Here is a 16,067-nt window from a genome sequence, read left to right on the forward strand (position 1 = left end):
CAGACCTATCCGATACCTTTTTCTCAGAGGCGGGACCTGGGGCATCAACCCGCATGCAACCAGACATGCTCTTCTCTGGGTCCAAAGTGGCTGACCCTGAGTGCAGTGCTTAGCCTCGCATCCTGAGCGTAACATTTTAGCTTTTTATGGTATCCAGCCATGCTTGGGGAGAATGTCCTGCTTCAATGGCTGTAAAGGCCTGAATGATCATGGCTGCATTACACTGTTGTGAGACTCTAATCTTGCATATATACCACAGGCAAACCAAGGAGACCAACACCAGAAGGCCTGCTAACGTTCCCATGCCCGCCCATTCCTTCAGATGATTCATGGCTGCAGCAATCCATGATGATAATCCTGTGGCTAGTCCTGCATCCACTCTGGTAGAATTTACTGTGACAATGGCCACTCTCAGCTGCTCCATCGTAGTATCGAATTCTCCAGTCCAATTACCTAAAATATAGCTTGACAATTGTTTAGACAGATTTAAATGTTTTTTTTTGTTTTTTTTTTTTTTTTTTTCATTACAGACAGTTGTGAACTGCCATGTGGGTGCTGGGAATTGAACCCAGGTCTTTTGGAAGAGCAGACAGTGCTCTTAACCACTGAGCCATCTTTCCAGCCCTGCATGTATATCTTTGTGTGGTTGTCAGAACTTTTGGAGCTGGAGTTACAGACAGCTGTGAGCTGCCACGTGGGTGCTGGGAATTGAACACAGGTACTTTGAAGAAGCAGCCAGTGCTTAACCACTGAGCCATCTCTCCAGCTCTTCACTTGATTAAAAAAAAAAATCTTTCTCATTAGTCTGTTTGGACAAGTGAGACTGTTTCCATCTGCACCAGCAGATGCATTTCCATTCTTCTGGAAAGACAAACCCATCATTTAGTATGTTTTGCCACAATGTAAATTTACAGTTGTATTTAGATATTCCATAGGAATGTCTGACATATATGAAAAAACACTTGGTGGGCATAAAAAAGCATCGTCTGGAAGTAGTCTGCGGAGAGCTGAAATGTGAAATTGGACGAGGGCGGTTGACTCTGTGTGCAGGTGTGTGGCCAGTGTTTCTGGCAGCAGCCAAGAACACACTAGTGGGAGGGCAGCTGTCATTGCTTGTTTCTTGTTAGAATGCCTCATTTTTAACTCCCCTTTTCAGGGGAAGCAAGACTTTCCCTTCAGAAATCAACGAAAGGGGATAATTCCTAGTCTCTAGAATTTTAAAATCTCCAGAATTAAAAACTCTATTTTACATTGTCCATTGAAACAGTATTCTGACACAACTATGGCTAGTGATTATAGAATTTAAGCAACAAACGGATCCAGATAGCAAAAAGTAGTTATTTCATCCCTGTCTTCCTTCACTCCTTCATTACTCTTTCACGATATATTTTTACAGTGTCTATTATGGACCTGCCTCTCTCTTACGGTGCTGAGAATACAAGGATGAATTAGACGTTAGCAAAAAGCTAAAAGACTAGGGGTAACAGGTAAATTGATGAATGAACACAATCTAAAACTGCAAGGCAGATTCGGGAGGCTCACCCCAGCTGGGCATCAACGAAGGCGCTCCTGTCCCCACTGCTCACAGCCACCTGGCCTGCGGTGGGCAGCATCCTTCCTGGGTCCCGCAGAGTGCTGCGGAGTGAGCCTCGAGGCCAGGAGGAACGGATGGCTCTGCTTTGCATGCTCTGAAGTCGAGCATGGCTCACCCTCACAGTGTCCTCCAGCAGGCTGCCTGTGCTGTGGCTGGTGCCTGGAGGGTGAGGAGGCACCGCAGGGTTGAGAGGGCCACTGTTGAAGGCAGTATCGCTGAGTGACCCACACCCGGGTGGCCTGCATGCTGTTCCCCCCTGGTGAAGGCCCAGGATCTCTGAGCGTGCATAGCGTGGCAGGGTGAGGCGCCCACCAGGCACCACATGGCTCCGCCACGCAAACTGGTATTCACTGTGCGCATAGCGAGCCCTCTCCGGGCTTCCATCTGGAGAAATCTCAAGTCTCCTCAGGGGCTGCCTCGTGGATCTCCCCTCCATTGACTTCTGGGAACTGTACTGCGCTGTTCCTCTCCCCCAGCGACCTCCATAAGTGGCAGTCATGCCAGGCTGTATGAGAGAAATAAAACTTAAATGAAGCATGACAGACTTTGGGATTACAATCAAACATGTCAATTTCTTTGAAGAAGGAGCCAGAGGGGTCAAGGACTCCACAAGAAAACCTACAGAGTAAACTAACCTGGGCCCATGGGGACTTACTGAGACTGAACCAACAACCAAAGAGCATGCATGGACTGAACCTAGGCCCCCTGCATATACATATGTAGCAGATGTGCAGCTTAGTCATTATGTGGCTTCCCTAACAATGGATGGAGTCGTTGTCTCTCACTCTGCTGCCTGTCTTTGGCTCCCTTTCCCCTAGCTGCCTTGTCTGCCCTCAGTGGGAGAGGATGCCCTTAGTCTTGCTGTGACTTGATGTGCCAGGGTGGGTTGGTACCCTTCGGGGACCTCCTCTTCTCTGAGAAGGAGAAGAGGGGACAAGGGGGGAGGCAGGAGGGAGCTGTGATAAGGCTGTAAAGTGATTAAATAAATAAATTAATGAAAAAAGAGGGAAACAAACAGAAAAAAAAAAGACGGAAGTCAGTGCCTTTGGGTTGCCTCGAATCATACTTATTTGTACTAGGATTTAATACTGCTTAAACTTTTTAAACTTTAAAGTCCCAGTTTTCCATAATGTTCACACTTTTTTTTTTCAAAAACTGGAAAATAGACCACTTAAACACCCCCAACCCCAGAAGTCTGAAATTGTTTCCCTGATAATCTGACCTTAAGCATGTCATAGTCCCTAGTGACAGGTGATTGCCTTCCAACAAAGTCATTTTCAACCAAGTGCAGTTTGTACACATACTCAGGAACACTGCTGGTTCGATGAAGATTTCCTGAAATTAAGAACACATTAAAATCATTTAGTATACAAATGTAAATCAACAATTATTGAATGCATGACTAGCGTCTAAGTTTATATCTAAGTGTTTTAAAATGCTGGTTGAAAGCTGTCATTTGGAAATGACAAATGATCAAAGGTTATCAAAACATTTACTGGGTGTTTCCAAGTGCCAGGAGGTACATGTGGGCATTCCTGAAGGCCTGAAATATCTCTCTGAGTTGGGGACAGCCTGAGCAAAATAAACAAACTACAAAAAACACCCAACCAAACAATCAAAACCCCAAGTGAAACAAAATAAGAAGTCCATGGAAAGAACAAAAGAGGTGAGAGGGTTTTATGAAAATCTAGTGCTGTTGCAATGCTCACAATTTCTGTGAATCACTGATTGGCTCAAGCATTCAGTTCAGTAGTAAAGAGTTCAGTTTCTCAGGTCAGAGGTAGGTTCTGCTCCCAGGGTAGGAGCTCAGGAATTATTTGCTGTTCAGAAGGCACAGGCAATGAATATAAGGAGCCAGTGTAAATGAGGTGGTGGGGTCAGTGTAGCAAAGAAAACACCAACCAACTGAAAGCCAGCTTAAGGTGCTGGCATTGTAAGTCAGGCAGCTAAGAAGTTAACCTTTTTTCTATAATGATGACCATGCCTTGAAATCAGGACACTAGCCAACTATTCCACTAGCCAACTAAACACTTCAGGAGAAAGACAGGCTTTGTGCTCAGTGATGCATATCTCATATATCTTGAATTACTTATCTCTGAGGAATGTGGGATGGAAGACAGTATTGTGTCCCTCTCCTGTCTGTTTAGCCTTTTCTTGGTATCTATTCTATGTCTTAAAGGAAAAAAAAAAGACTTCTAAAACCTAGGTAATGCCTTTTTCTATTTTTTATTTTTGTCATGCAGCATTTTTTTTTTACACATGTAAGGAAGAGTGACACTCAACCATTTTAAGACATAAGAGCCTCAAGAGAGATGCTGAGAACAACAGGACATAGGCTGTCCCTCTCAATATGATGAAAGTGATCAGCATGCTCTCTAACAAAATGTTCAAATGTTAACATTTCAAGAGACTAAATTGCTTGGAGGGAGAATGAAGATTGTTGTTATCAGAAAGCTGAACAGTTTGAATCCACTTGAATTATATGTGTACCTATTTCCTGATGCCAAGCATTTTGTCTAGTTCCTGAGGGGAGGTGTCTGTAGGCTTGTAACCAGTACTTTCAAGACACTTTCCTGATTCTAGGAAACCTGCATTTTCCACAACCCTGGCAAAACAGAAGGACAAGGGAAGAAGCTTCTCACTCAGAAAGTCAGTGAAGCCTCTTGCCAATGAAGGAAGAACCCTAGTACAATTAGCAACTGGTGAAAGACTTTCTCTCTTCCCGACTATCATCTTACAGTTAGTTCCCTGGGAATCTCATCAGAAACCCCACTGGCAAGGAAGGGGCATGTATTAAACTTCCTGTGTTGCCTGCTGGCTTCTGGATTTGCATTTTCAGAGCATAATTCTATCCAAAGAACCTTTGGAGCCACCCCACTCATGTCCGTTACAAAAAGGGAAAAGGAGGAGTGGGTAAAGGCTTCTTAGCAATTTTGTGAGATTAAAAGTTGAAAGAGTCATCAAAATGGCACAGGTGGCTAATGCTGAAACAACCATGACTCTCTCTTGAGGGGCTGTACCCACACTGGGTGTGTCTAACTTCCCATCTTTCTGCTCTTAGGCGTATGTTACTTATATGTGAGCACCTCACTTTCTTTCTTAACTCTAATTCTCAGACTAACATTAAAATAAATAAATTCTCTAACTTTACCTTACATCTGCTATGCCTAAAATTCTTTTTTACATTCAAGCCACAAATGTGACTTTGCCTTGTATCAAGGCCCCTACACAATTAAGGGACCTTCTCAGGCTGCTGTGGAGACCATATGCTCAGCTGTCTCAGTTCCCTCACTACTGACACAATGGCCCCTTAATTTTCAGCAGCTAGGGCAGACTGCCTGGAATCTGAGAGTGACAGAAAGAAATTTCCTCAAGTTAGGAGAGGTCTTAAGGACTCTCTTAAGGGCTTGGCTCCTCTAGGCTAACTAATCTATCTTCAGTTCTGCACTCATGTTTTCCCCTCACTTCCTGTTCAGTCCACATTGCCAGCACAAGGTGCAAAGGTCCTGCTGACCTAGGATTGGAGACTATAAGTACAGATAGAGAGAGAGTAACACAAAAGGCTTTGAGTGTTAAGGGTCTGGGGAGGTATAATGGAGAAAGTTTATATTCCTCCAGTCTCCAAAGAAACAGAAATTTCCTACAGAGGCTGTGACAGACAAATAATTACTAACTAGCTGATGGATAAGAAAGTAGATGTTTAAGTTACTGTTGCTGCGATGAGCCAGATGTCATGTCCAAGATAACTTATAGAAAAATGCATTTAATTGGAGACCTTTTTGCTGTTTCAGAGGGTGAATCCATGATCACCATGGTGGGAAGCAGGACAATGGCAGGCAGGCATGGCACTGGAACAGCAGCTGAGAGCTTACATCTGATCCATATGATAGAGGCAGACAGAAAGGGGGAGACTGGACTGGTGTGGGCGTTTGAAACCTCAAAGCCCCACCCCCAGTGATACACCTCCTCCAACAGGTGTATCCTTCTCCCAAATACTTCCAACAATGAGGGATTAAGCATTCAAATATGAGCCTATGAGGGCCATTGTCAATTTAAACAACCACTCTAGATTTACTATTTTTGTTTGCTTGTTTGTTTTATTTTGTTTAACAACTAATGCAGAGCTGGGTGTGATGGGAGGCTGAGATAGGAAGAGCTTTTGAACCAATAACTTCCAGATAGACAGAACAATACATGAGACTGCTTCAAAACAACAACAGCAAATATAAATGACAAGGACTACAGTAGGTTAATTTTATCCTCAAGTAAAGGGCTAAAATCAACAAGTTATTTGATTGCTGCCTAATGTCATTACTGTTTCTATTTGCCACCCCTACCATCTTTAAGTAGTTTTGTCTGATGCTTTTTAGAACCATGGCTATGAGGATTCATCTGATCATTATAGCTGTATTTTTCTTAAGACTCCACAGAGAGATGGAGTGGTACTGAGCATGACGGCATGGGTTGGAGGCCAGCCTGTATGAAATGTTTCTGGTAAAAAAACAAAGTTACAATTCTTCAATATGATTTTTGTAAAAATGAGAAATCTGAAGCCATTTTATCTGTCAGCCAGGCCCAACTTCTTTCCTTACTGAACGTAACTGTTCTTTCTTCTTTAAATACACCTTATATGTCAAATGCATTTCCACAGATAAGTTGCATTTTTACATTTCTCTCTTGCTGAAACCTTCTATGATTCACAACTATCAAATTCTTCAACTAGCACTCATACAGTAGAAGAGAGAAATGGAGGAAGGCCACCTACAAAGCTACACAATTGAACTAAGTTATCCAGACAGAGAGAAATAGAAGGGAGTTGGGAAGGGATAGAAGAAACAAGATAAACTGTGTGTGTTTGCTGAGGATCAGGGTGGTGCTGACAGGAATGGAATGTGAGAAGTTGCAGGCATCACATCACAGAGAACTTGGAATGTCATGAGGAAAACAGATTCTGTTCTGTAGATAGCAGCTAAAACCCAAAGGCATTTAAAAACAACCAAAGAGAATTTAGATTCTTCACTTACCAGCTGCATGGAAAATAGAATGAGGCTGAGATTAGAGTAGCAAGAGGTTCTTATCTCAAAGTGGACTTTTCCTCCTTGACTTAAAGAATCGTATCTCTACTACAGTTCTCAAACAGTCCTGCAGCAGCACTTGACAAGTTAAAAGTTCATTAGTTTTTTTCACTCAGATATCCAAAATAGCCTACCTACACAAATTAGGTCAACATGCAGTCTGGCAGGTTGACATTTATTCTATACATCACCACAGTGAGACCAAAGTATGAGATCAGTAGTCATGTTTGTCCTTGTCTTAGGGACATGGCAGGTACTCAGACATAACACCTGCTCTGTTTCTGGGTATGTGGTGATGAAGGGAAAGTGCTTTCTATGAAATGTAGATAGCTCTTACTGAGTAATCAGAAAAAAATGACATTTTGTCAATGTTGATTCTGTATTTGGACAATATATATTATTTTCTTATCTGTATGACTTGCACACATACCTGTGGTATTTGTTACTCTATGATGAATTCATTTTACCTATCAAAAACATTCATTTGTTTCTATCCTTCAATTAAAAAAATGGCAATCTGGGGCTAAAGAGATGACTTAAAGGTTAAAAGCACAGGCTGTCCTTTCAGAGGACCAAAGTTTGATTACCAAGAGCCACATGGTAGTTCCCAACTCCAGTCTCAGGAGAATCTGATGCCTCCTTCTGGTCTCCATGAGCACTAAATACATATGGTGCAGACATGCATGCAGGAAAAACACCCGTAAGTACAAAACAAATAAATACAATTTTAAAAAATGTTAAATCTTACCCCCCACCCCTGTTTATCTTCTTTAGGTGTGCAGATTTTAGTATGTTTATCCTATCTTGTAGGTCTAGTATCCACTTTTAAGTGAGTATATACCATGTGTGTCTTTCTGCTTCTGGGATACCCCACTCAGGATGATCTTTTCTACTTCCCACCATTTGCCTGCAAATTTCCTCGTTTTTAATTTCTGAGTAGTATTCCATTGTGTAAATGTACACATTTTAAAAATACACAATTTCTGTATCCATTCCTCTGTTGAGGGACATCTGGGTTGTTTCCAGGTTCTGGCTATTTCCAGGTTCTGAATAAAGCTGCTACGAACATGGTTGAACAAAACAAGAAACAGGACAGGAGTCTACCATAGAGGGCCTCTGAAAGATTCTACCTAGCAGTGCATCAAAACAGATGTTAAGACTCATAACCAAACCTTGGGCAAAGTACAGGAAATCATATGAAAGAAGGGGGAGTTAGTAAGACCTGGAGAGGACAGGAGCTCCACAAAGGCCAAACATATCTGGGCACAGGGGTCTTTTCCAAGACTGATTCTCCAACCAAGGACCATGCACGGATATAACCTAGAACCCCTGCTCAGACGTAGTCCATGGCAGCTCGGTATCCAAGCGGGTATCCTAGTAAGAGGAACAGGGACTGTCTCTGACATGAACTCAATGGCTGGCTCTTTGACTTCCCCCGCCCCCTCCCTGAGAGAGGAGCAGCCTTGCTAGGCCACAGAAGAGGCATTGCAGCCAGTCCTGATAAGGCCTGATAAGCTAGGGTCAAGATGGAAGGGGAGGAGGACCTCCCCTATCAGTGGACTTAGAGAGGGGCAGGGAGGAGATGAGGGAGGGAGGGTGGGATTAGGAGGGAATGAGGGAGGGGGTTACAGCTGGGATACAAAGTAAATAAACTGTAATTAATATAAAAAAATAAAAATTTATTTTAAAAATGTTTACATTTTAAGAGGATTAAGTAAGTAAACTTCTAATGTGCATTGTTCTTTCTTTGAGATTCTGGAAATAATGTAATTACAGAATTTGGTTATTATTGCTTGGCTTAACTAACATTATTAGACTTAAAGGTATCTTCCAGTAAGAATTGATGGTAACAAAGTACTGTGATTTTAAATGCTATGTGTTATTTCTAAATACTTTTATTTAGTCATACATACTATTTTTATACTTTCAAACCCCATATCTAAGGTATAAAAGACATATAGTACAATTTTTTTATATTTCTATTATACTTGTTCTTAACCTTCTTAATGCAGTGACCCTTGAATACAGTTCCTCATATTGTGCTGGCCCCAACCATAAAATTATTTTGTTGCTACTTCATAGTTATAATTTTGCTACTGTTATGAATCCTAATATAAATATCTGATATGGAGGATATTCAATATGCATCCTCCAAAAGGCTTGTGAACCACAAGTTGAGAACTACTGTTTTATAAAGGGACTTTATACACTGTTTATTCTTAGTTGAAGGGAAGGGGTTACTTTGATACAAAGACTAAAATTTTTTTAACTCATGGTCTATATCCAGTCATGCTGATGCTAGTTTTTCCTTCCCAAAAGGATCATGGAACTCATGTTTAAATCATTAGGATACATGCACAAATTAGAGTTTTGCATTTTTCTCAGAATTAAATAATTTAAATATTTTGAAGATCATCTGAGCTAGAACCAAGCACTCTCATTGTAGGTCACATTAGTTAATTCTGGTGTTTGAGTCATATATTTCTTATTAACCAATAAGAATCTTAATGTTGAACCATATGAAGATAAAATAAAACAAGGCTTGTTTTAATACATGAGAAAAAGTTTTTAAAGTTGGTATCCAAAAAGATACTGTAAGAGAAGGAACCAAAAAGCCAAAAATAGCTAGAATAATCCGTTCTAATGAACAGCTTTCTGTTCCCATAACTACAGCACACCCACACTGGCGACCCTGACAGCAGCCAAACCTTTTCCTTATGGTCACTTCTGCTCTAGAGAAAATCCTGTAACTCTAGGTGTCTGTGCTGATTTTGAAGCATCCTCATTACTCTCCAACTCTGCATTTTACACACAAAAGGCTATGTCCCTCCAAGTCTAGGAGTGAGACTTCATTCTTTCTAACTACTGTTTTGTTGGTATTTTATTTTGACTGTGTATAACCAAAAGTTTATAATGACAGAAAATCCTCACATAAAAAACATCCACTGTACTAAATCTGCTAGTTGTGAATGCAGTGTCCTATGGGCTCTCTCAGGCTACCGTGGAAGTCATTCCAGTCATTCCGCCCTGAGGTATGAATGACACTTCACATTCAAAACAGCATGACCACAACCCTGCCACGGTCTTTTCCTCTCCTGTTTCCTTTTACCTACTAACTGACTAATCCTCTCTCCCAAGAATGACTCATTCATGTAATACCCTTTACAAAGGATCCTTATGGCTTAAAGCTTTATGCTATTTTATCTTTTGACAGTTTACCATTGCTTTTATATTAAAATTGAATTTCTAGTTTAGTTTTAAAAAATTATCAAAAGCTTTTATTTTACAAAGTCTCTGAAAGGGCAAGTCTATTATTGGCAGCTATATTTGGCAGTTATGAAACACGTTCTCCTTGTAGCAGCACCTGTTAACTACTTTGTTTTAGGAACGGGGGTTTTATGCTATAGCCTAGGCTTGCCTAGAACTCACAATAATCTTCCTGCCTAGTCTCCTGGGATTATGAGCACAAGCTGGCACAGTTGGCTTTTGTTAACTGCACTGTTGGAAGCTCAGAATGAATGTGTTTCTTTCTCCATAGTCCACTCTAATCTCCAATATTAAAAGTAGCTTCACCAGGAAGTCATGTAAGCAGACAGCATGGTTAAAGCTTTTATAGTAGATTTTCAAAGACCTTTTAAAATGGATTGGAATATTGCTCACTCTGTGTTATAAGCATTACATACTACAATTTAAAACAGAAATTTCTTCCTATTTATGCACTCTAGAGAGAGAGTGACAATGTAATGAGTAAAATAGTATTTTAGAGTATAATAAATTTATCTTTGCTATCTATCTTTGCCAATCTTAAATGTTTCATTCTGGCTTTTATAAGAATGTTTTAAATTTTGATACAATATATGCATCTATGTAGCCACACACCTTTGAACTTAACCCCACTTGTGGGATAAAACTGGCTTTAAACTATTCAGCAGTTTAAAATGATGCCAAAAGTCAGTGAGTGAGTTACAGTAAGAGTTAGAGCCTTACAAGGTATTAACTACAGATCTGCTGCGTTTATCTCAGCTCTTTCAGCAGACTATCTGCTGCCTCATCCTTTCTGGTATGTCAACAATCCAGAATTCTCCAGGGCACTGGAGCTAAGAGCAGTCACATCAGGGTCACTCGGTCCAGATCGGCACTGTTTTGGCCATTGCTTGTGTTTCAGCACTAGGACAAGACATGAATATAAGGGAAAATATAAAATCAATACAACTACTCAGAGACCCAAACCCTTTCAAAGTGCTTCAATTAACCAACAGACAGTAATCACCCCATCATGTGCTCCACAGCACAGGGAAGCACAAGTCAGTCCTTGAGGCCAACTTGCTTTCCGAGTAGAGGTCCAATACCTGGCCTGAGCCTAAGCTGCACTTCTGTGTGACTGCCAAAGAGCTCCATTGTAATCAAAAATAGTTCAGGGCTTTATCCCTCAGTTGGGAGAGCCACTCAATGGAGCAGAAACTGTGCCTTTGTTCTACCATGTCAACTTGGCTACTATGGAATATTTGTGCTCATCTCTCTTAGAACGACACATCTCCAACTACCTCCCATATACAACCCTATTGATTTTTTGAGATTTAAAAATCCCAGTTTCAGTGTGTGTGTGTGTGGGGGGGAGGTTATTATCACCGTTCCTCCAGAGGGATTTTCAAAATTATCTTCAGCTGGGAGAATTTAATACCCACACACTCTGAGTACTTATATTTTTTCATTTAGGACTGCATTTCTTTGGGTTTAACCTTCTTGTTATAAAGCACACCAAGTATGTGTTTAATTCAGTGCTTTAACAATGCCCTGCAAAAATGAACACATTCAGTGGTGGTGCTTGAATTAACCAAACAGCTCCTGTGTTATTTTGTAGAAAGGAGAGACCAATTTTGTGGTCCTTGGACCAAACATTCTACAACTGTTGATAGACACCTCCCACTTGAAAAGCATCCCTTATCTATCTATCTGCTTTTCCATCTCCATTTAAGGATATAACGAAGTGCAATTACACGAGATGTACAAGACAGTTTGCTATATGACAGATGCTTAGCAAAGCTCACCATTCCTTCTGCCCATACTGGCACCCCCTCCATTTGTTTGCTAGTTGATGCCTGTTTGTTCTTTTTGGCTAGCCACCCTTAGAGGAAAAAAAGAATCTTTAATATACACTGTGTTCCCTAAATAGAAGAGACTGCTTTAGTTTCAGTTAGCACTGGGCATGAGGGTGTTCAGACTATAGGGAGCAATGGTACTCGGTCATCCTAGAGACTTTAGGCAATCTCCTAACCCTAAATTTGGGTTCTTCTCCCAGGAACTACATAAGTTCTTTCCTGTGCAACCCTCCCCATCCTCTCAGAACTTCCTCAAATTTACTTAGAGGAAAGAGAGAAGGAATTACAGGGAAGCTTAATACCTAAGTAATCTCGTTTTGTGTTAGTAATCAAAACACTTAATGCCATAACTAATGATCAGTTTAAAAGTCCAGATTTTGGTGTTTAAATATCACCTCTGCTGCTTTCTACCTGGAATCTGAGTTTGCTTAGTTTCTTTATCTCTAAGCTTGGATTCCCAGAAAAGTCAGGTGGTTCATATTTGTAATCCTAGCAGATGGAGACAGAGGCAAGAAGTTTGAGACTATACACACACACATACACACATATATATAATTATATATAGAGAGAGAGACAGACAGACAGACAGACAAAACTAAAAATGATAATCTAGTTTATTTTTAAAAGATAATACAAAGTGCAAACCACATAGCCTAATTAGGAACATTATAGGCATTCGGTTACATGAGCTTACAATCATTAAACATCTCTTTACTTCTCAAGTAAACAAACTGAAATGAGTATGGCTTCCCAAATTCTGCTGTTAGAAACCGAGAGGCTGGCACTAGGCATTATTATTCCTGATGGTAACCACATTTGCCAGAGCTTGTGATGATCACTGTTATCAACGACACTTCTGTCTACTAGTCTGAGAGCAGTTCTGCACCCACGCATCTGTTGTGGCGGTGCTGGTGTGTGGGTGTGAGGTGGGCAGGCAGGCGGGGCTACCTTTGGCCTGGCCAAAGTCTTCTTCCTCCTTCTAATCCTCCGACTAGCCCAGTTTGTTCAGTGACAGACCAAACACTCACTGCAGATACTGAGTGGAGCGCTCCTAAGTACCTGGGCGAGACAGCCCCACCTCAATTTAGAGGATGTAGGAGCCACAGGGCTTTCAGGGTTTCTTTCGAAAAATATTTATGGAGAACCGTGAACTCTAAAACATCTAAATAAAAGCCAAAAGTGCCTTCTTACAGAAAAACAATCACACATAACCAGAAGTCTGCATACAATTTCAAAGTGCTTTTGGACCGGGAGCAGGCGGCGCAGAGTGAAACTGTCTGAGTTCATTAATGCAGACAATTGTGTAATTAACATACGAATAGGATAGACCTGAACCACAGGTAAAGGAGAAAGAGCGTTTCCGCCGAGAAAGTAGCCAGTCAGGAGGCGCAGCGAGTCCTGGGAGGGAAGGTGAGCAACAGGTGGGAGGGCGGACATGGGTCTGCACTGCCCAGAGCGCCCGGTCGCGCGCGCCGGGTGGGGCTCGACTCACCGCTGACCGCAGAGCTCCTGCCCCGGCGAGCCAGGGTCTGCTGCACCTGCTCGTGGATCCGCTGGCTCCGGGCCGCCGCATCGCCGCGGCCGCTGCTGCCCGCCAGCCTCAGCCGGGCCTCGGAGGGCAGGGCCAGGCTGGAGCTGTCCAGGTGTCCCAGGATCTGCTGGCCCAGCACGGTCCGGATGTAGCCACACTCTGCTGGTGAGCCCTGGACGGCCATCGCGACGGCGCGGTGACCAGGAAGGGACTGCCAGAACCTGCTGGCAGAGTCACAGAGGAGTGGGGAGCCGCCGCAAGCCCCGCCCCGTCCTTCCCCGCTCCTCCCCTCCCCGCAAGGACCCTGGCCTGCAGGGGATAGGGCGGTGGCTCCGCAAAGCTGGCGCACTCAGGCCCGGGGCAAGCGCGTCTGAGGTCCTACGTACACAGCGCCCGCGAAGGATTGTGGGAGGAGCTGCCCTTAGGACAGGTGCAGCTGGGAACTTCTCTTGCAGTGAGTAGCAAGCACTTCTAGCTAATTGGGCTCAGTTACACTGTTCCAAATTTTCACAGATGATGAAAGATGTATGAAATGCAAGTCTTCAAAAACCCTTTTATATCCTGAGTACAACTTCAGGACGACGTGCTTTTTGCACAGATGGAGTCCCAGAAACATATGTTCTCCCTCAGTGAAAGCCTCTGCTCGCTCTTCCAAATACACAAATTGTACCCAGTGCGCTCGTGTCCACCCACTTTCTTCTTAAGGAACATGCCCACACAGAGAAACTTCAATAAGAGGAGAGATGGCTTTTAATATGCTTTTTAATAGCCTTTCTAACGAATAAGTTCTCTTTATAACAAGCTCTTTGTAGGTGAACCCATGGAAGAGGCCTCTTACTTAAAATCTTCAGCAGCTTCAGTTTCTCATGCTATTAATTATGCTTCAAATGCAGTTGAGTACTGAGAACGAACATAACAGCTAAGTGCAACAAAAGGGTCCTTGACCTTAAAGTTAACAACTGACGCCCTTCACATACTGGTATTTAGACTTGGGAGAAGAAAAGAAAAAAAAAAATCTGTGTGTAGTATGAAGTGAGATCTTTCTTCTGGTTGTTCGGATTTGTACTTTTGTTGGAATGGCTAGAGAATACAGACTTTCTCCTCCCCAGGTTTCTGACCATACAAGCAATGTATAGCTGTGTGGCTTCCTGTTTTACCTGCGTATCAAGGGAGTGAAGAGGAAATCAGGGTCTAGTCACTCTTTCTCAACGACCACATGGTCGAAGGTCAGAGGCACTGGAAGTGGGAACTATGAGGACAGCTGGTCTTGGAAGCAATATGGCCAGTCTTTAGATAAATTTTAGCTAAAAGCTCGTCTTGCCCAGCCAGGTGTAAATGTACACTTGTTTGTGACGCTGAGATTTTACTGAAAACAGGGTTGAACTTGAAGGTTATAAATGTCAAGTTACAACAGCAAATCCCATCCCAGGCCCATTTTAAGCAAACCTTTCTCCCCTTCTCCCCTCTCCTAGCTCCGTCTGAAAGTTCAGTTCTGTTGCTTTATAAGATGATGGCAGCACCTACTTCTCCAGGGTCAATGGGTATATTCCTTGGCTTTTCTGCCCAGAGAACTGTGACTTACAAGTTCCACTCAGCTTTCTTCAGCAAATAATTTCTCTCATTTATCTTAGGAAGTATAACTTCATTTTCCTGTTTCCTATCAAATCACTTTTTTAAGGTGCTGTTATAATTGATTATCCTTTTATGTAGGTTCCAATAGGTGAGGACATCTTGTTATTGGTAGTTGTATGGTTTAATAAAGAAAGGCAATTGGAAACATAACTTATGAATAAAAGAGGATATACACCCAATGTTAGCTTATCATTTGCAGTGGTGTACCATAAGCAATGTTCTATGTATTTTCAGACCTCAGTTCTCTTGTCTATAAATGTGAACAACGACTGTACCTACATATGGTATTGCTGTGATCACTAAACAAAAAGTTGTCCATAAGAAATGTTCAATGGATAGAATCCTTTAGAGGACCCTTGTGGTAGGCTCCTGTCCTGTTCCCTGCCCTCTCCCTCTTCTGATAGCTTCCCTCTTCCAGTTAGCCTTTCTGAGTGCGGATTGATCATCTTACCCAGAGTCCTCCTTCTTGCTTAGCTTCTTTAGGTGTACAGATTGTAGTACATTTATCCTATATTGTATGTCTAATATCCACTTATATTAGCATGTGTGTCTTCTTCTGAGATACCTCACTCAGGATGATCTTTTCTAGATCCCACCATTTGCCTGCAAATTTCATGATTTCCAGCAGGGTATCAAAGCAGATGCTGAGACTCATGGTCAAACTTTGGTCAGAGTGCAGGGAGTCTTGTGAAGGAAGGGGGAGGGGTAAAGACCTGGAGGGGGCAGGAGCTCCACAAGGAGACCAACCGAACCAAAGGATCTGAGCAAAGGGGTCTTTTCTGAGACTGATGCTCCAACCGGGGAGCATAATGAAGATAACCTAGAACCCCTGCACAGATGTAGCTCATGGCAGCTCAGTCTCCAAGTGGGTTCCCTGATGATGGGAGCAAGGACTGTCTCTGACATGAACGTGGTGGCTGGCTCTTTAATCACCTCCCCCTGAGTGGGGAGCAGCCTTGCCTTGCCATGGAGATGGACAATGCAGCCAGTATTAATGAGACCTGATAGGCTAGGGGTCAGAGGGAAGGGGAGGAGGACCTCCCTATCAATGGACTTGAGGAGGGGCATGGAAGGAGATGAGGGAGGGAGGATGGGACTGGAAAGGGATGAGGGAGGGGCTACAGCTGGGATACAAA

General features: G+C 42.5%; 1 protein-coding gene across 2 annotated transcripts in view; it reads right to left on the reverse strand.

Moving 5' to 3' along the window:
• The window catches only part of Pkp2 (plakophilin 2), a 63,722-nt gene extending 50,077 nt beyond the window's left edge, over positions 1-13,645 (reverse strand). The window contains exons 1-3 of one of the 2 annotated variants that reach the window (XM_021658743.2): positions 13,261-13,645; positions 2,817-2,929; positions 1,543-2,099 (exon numbers count right to left, since the gene is read on the reverse strand). In XM_021658743.2, coding sequence (XP_021514418.1) covers positions 1,543-2,099; positions 2,817-2,929; positions 13,261-13,483 — 893 coding nt within the window. In that variant the 5' untranslated portion in view covers positions 13,484-13,645. The remainder of the gene's footprint in view (positions 1-1,542; positions 2,100-2,816; positions 2,930-13,260) is intronic. The other variant, XM_021658742.2, reaches the window with a different exon arrangement.
• Positions 13,646-16,067: the final 2,422 nt, after the last annotated feature.

Source organism: Meriones unguiculatus, chromosome 9 (assembly GCF_030254825.1).
Source record: "Meriones unguiculatus strain TT.TT164.6M chromosome 9, Bangor_MerUng_6.1, whole genome shotgun sequence".
In the NCBI taxonomy this organism is placed as follows: Eukaryota; Metazoa; Chordata; class Mammalia; order Rodentia; family Muridae; genus Meriones; species Meriones unguiculatus.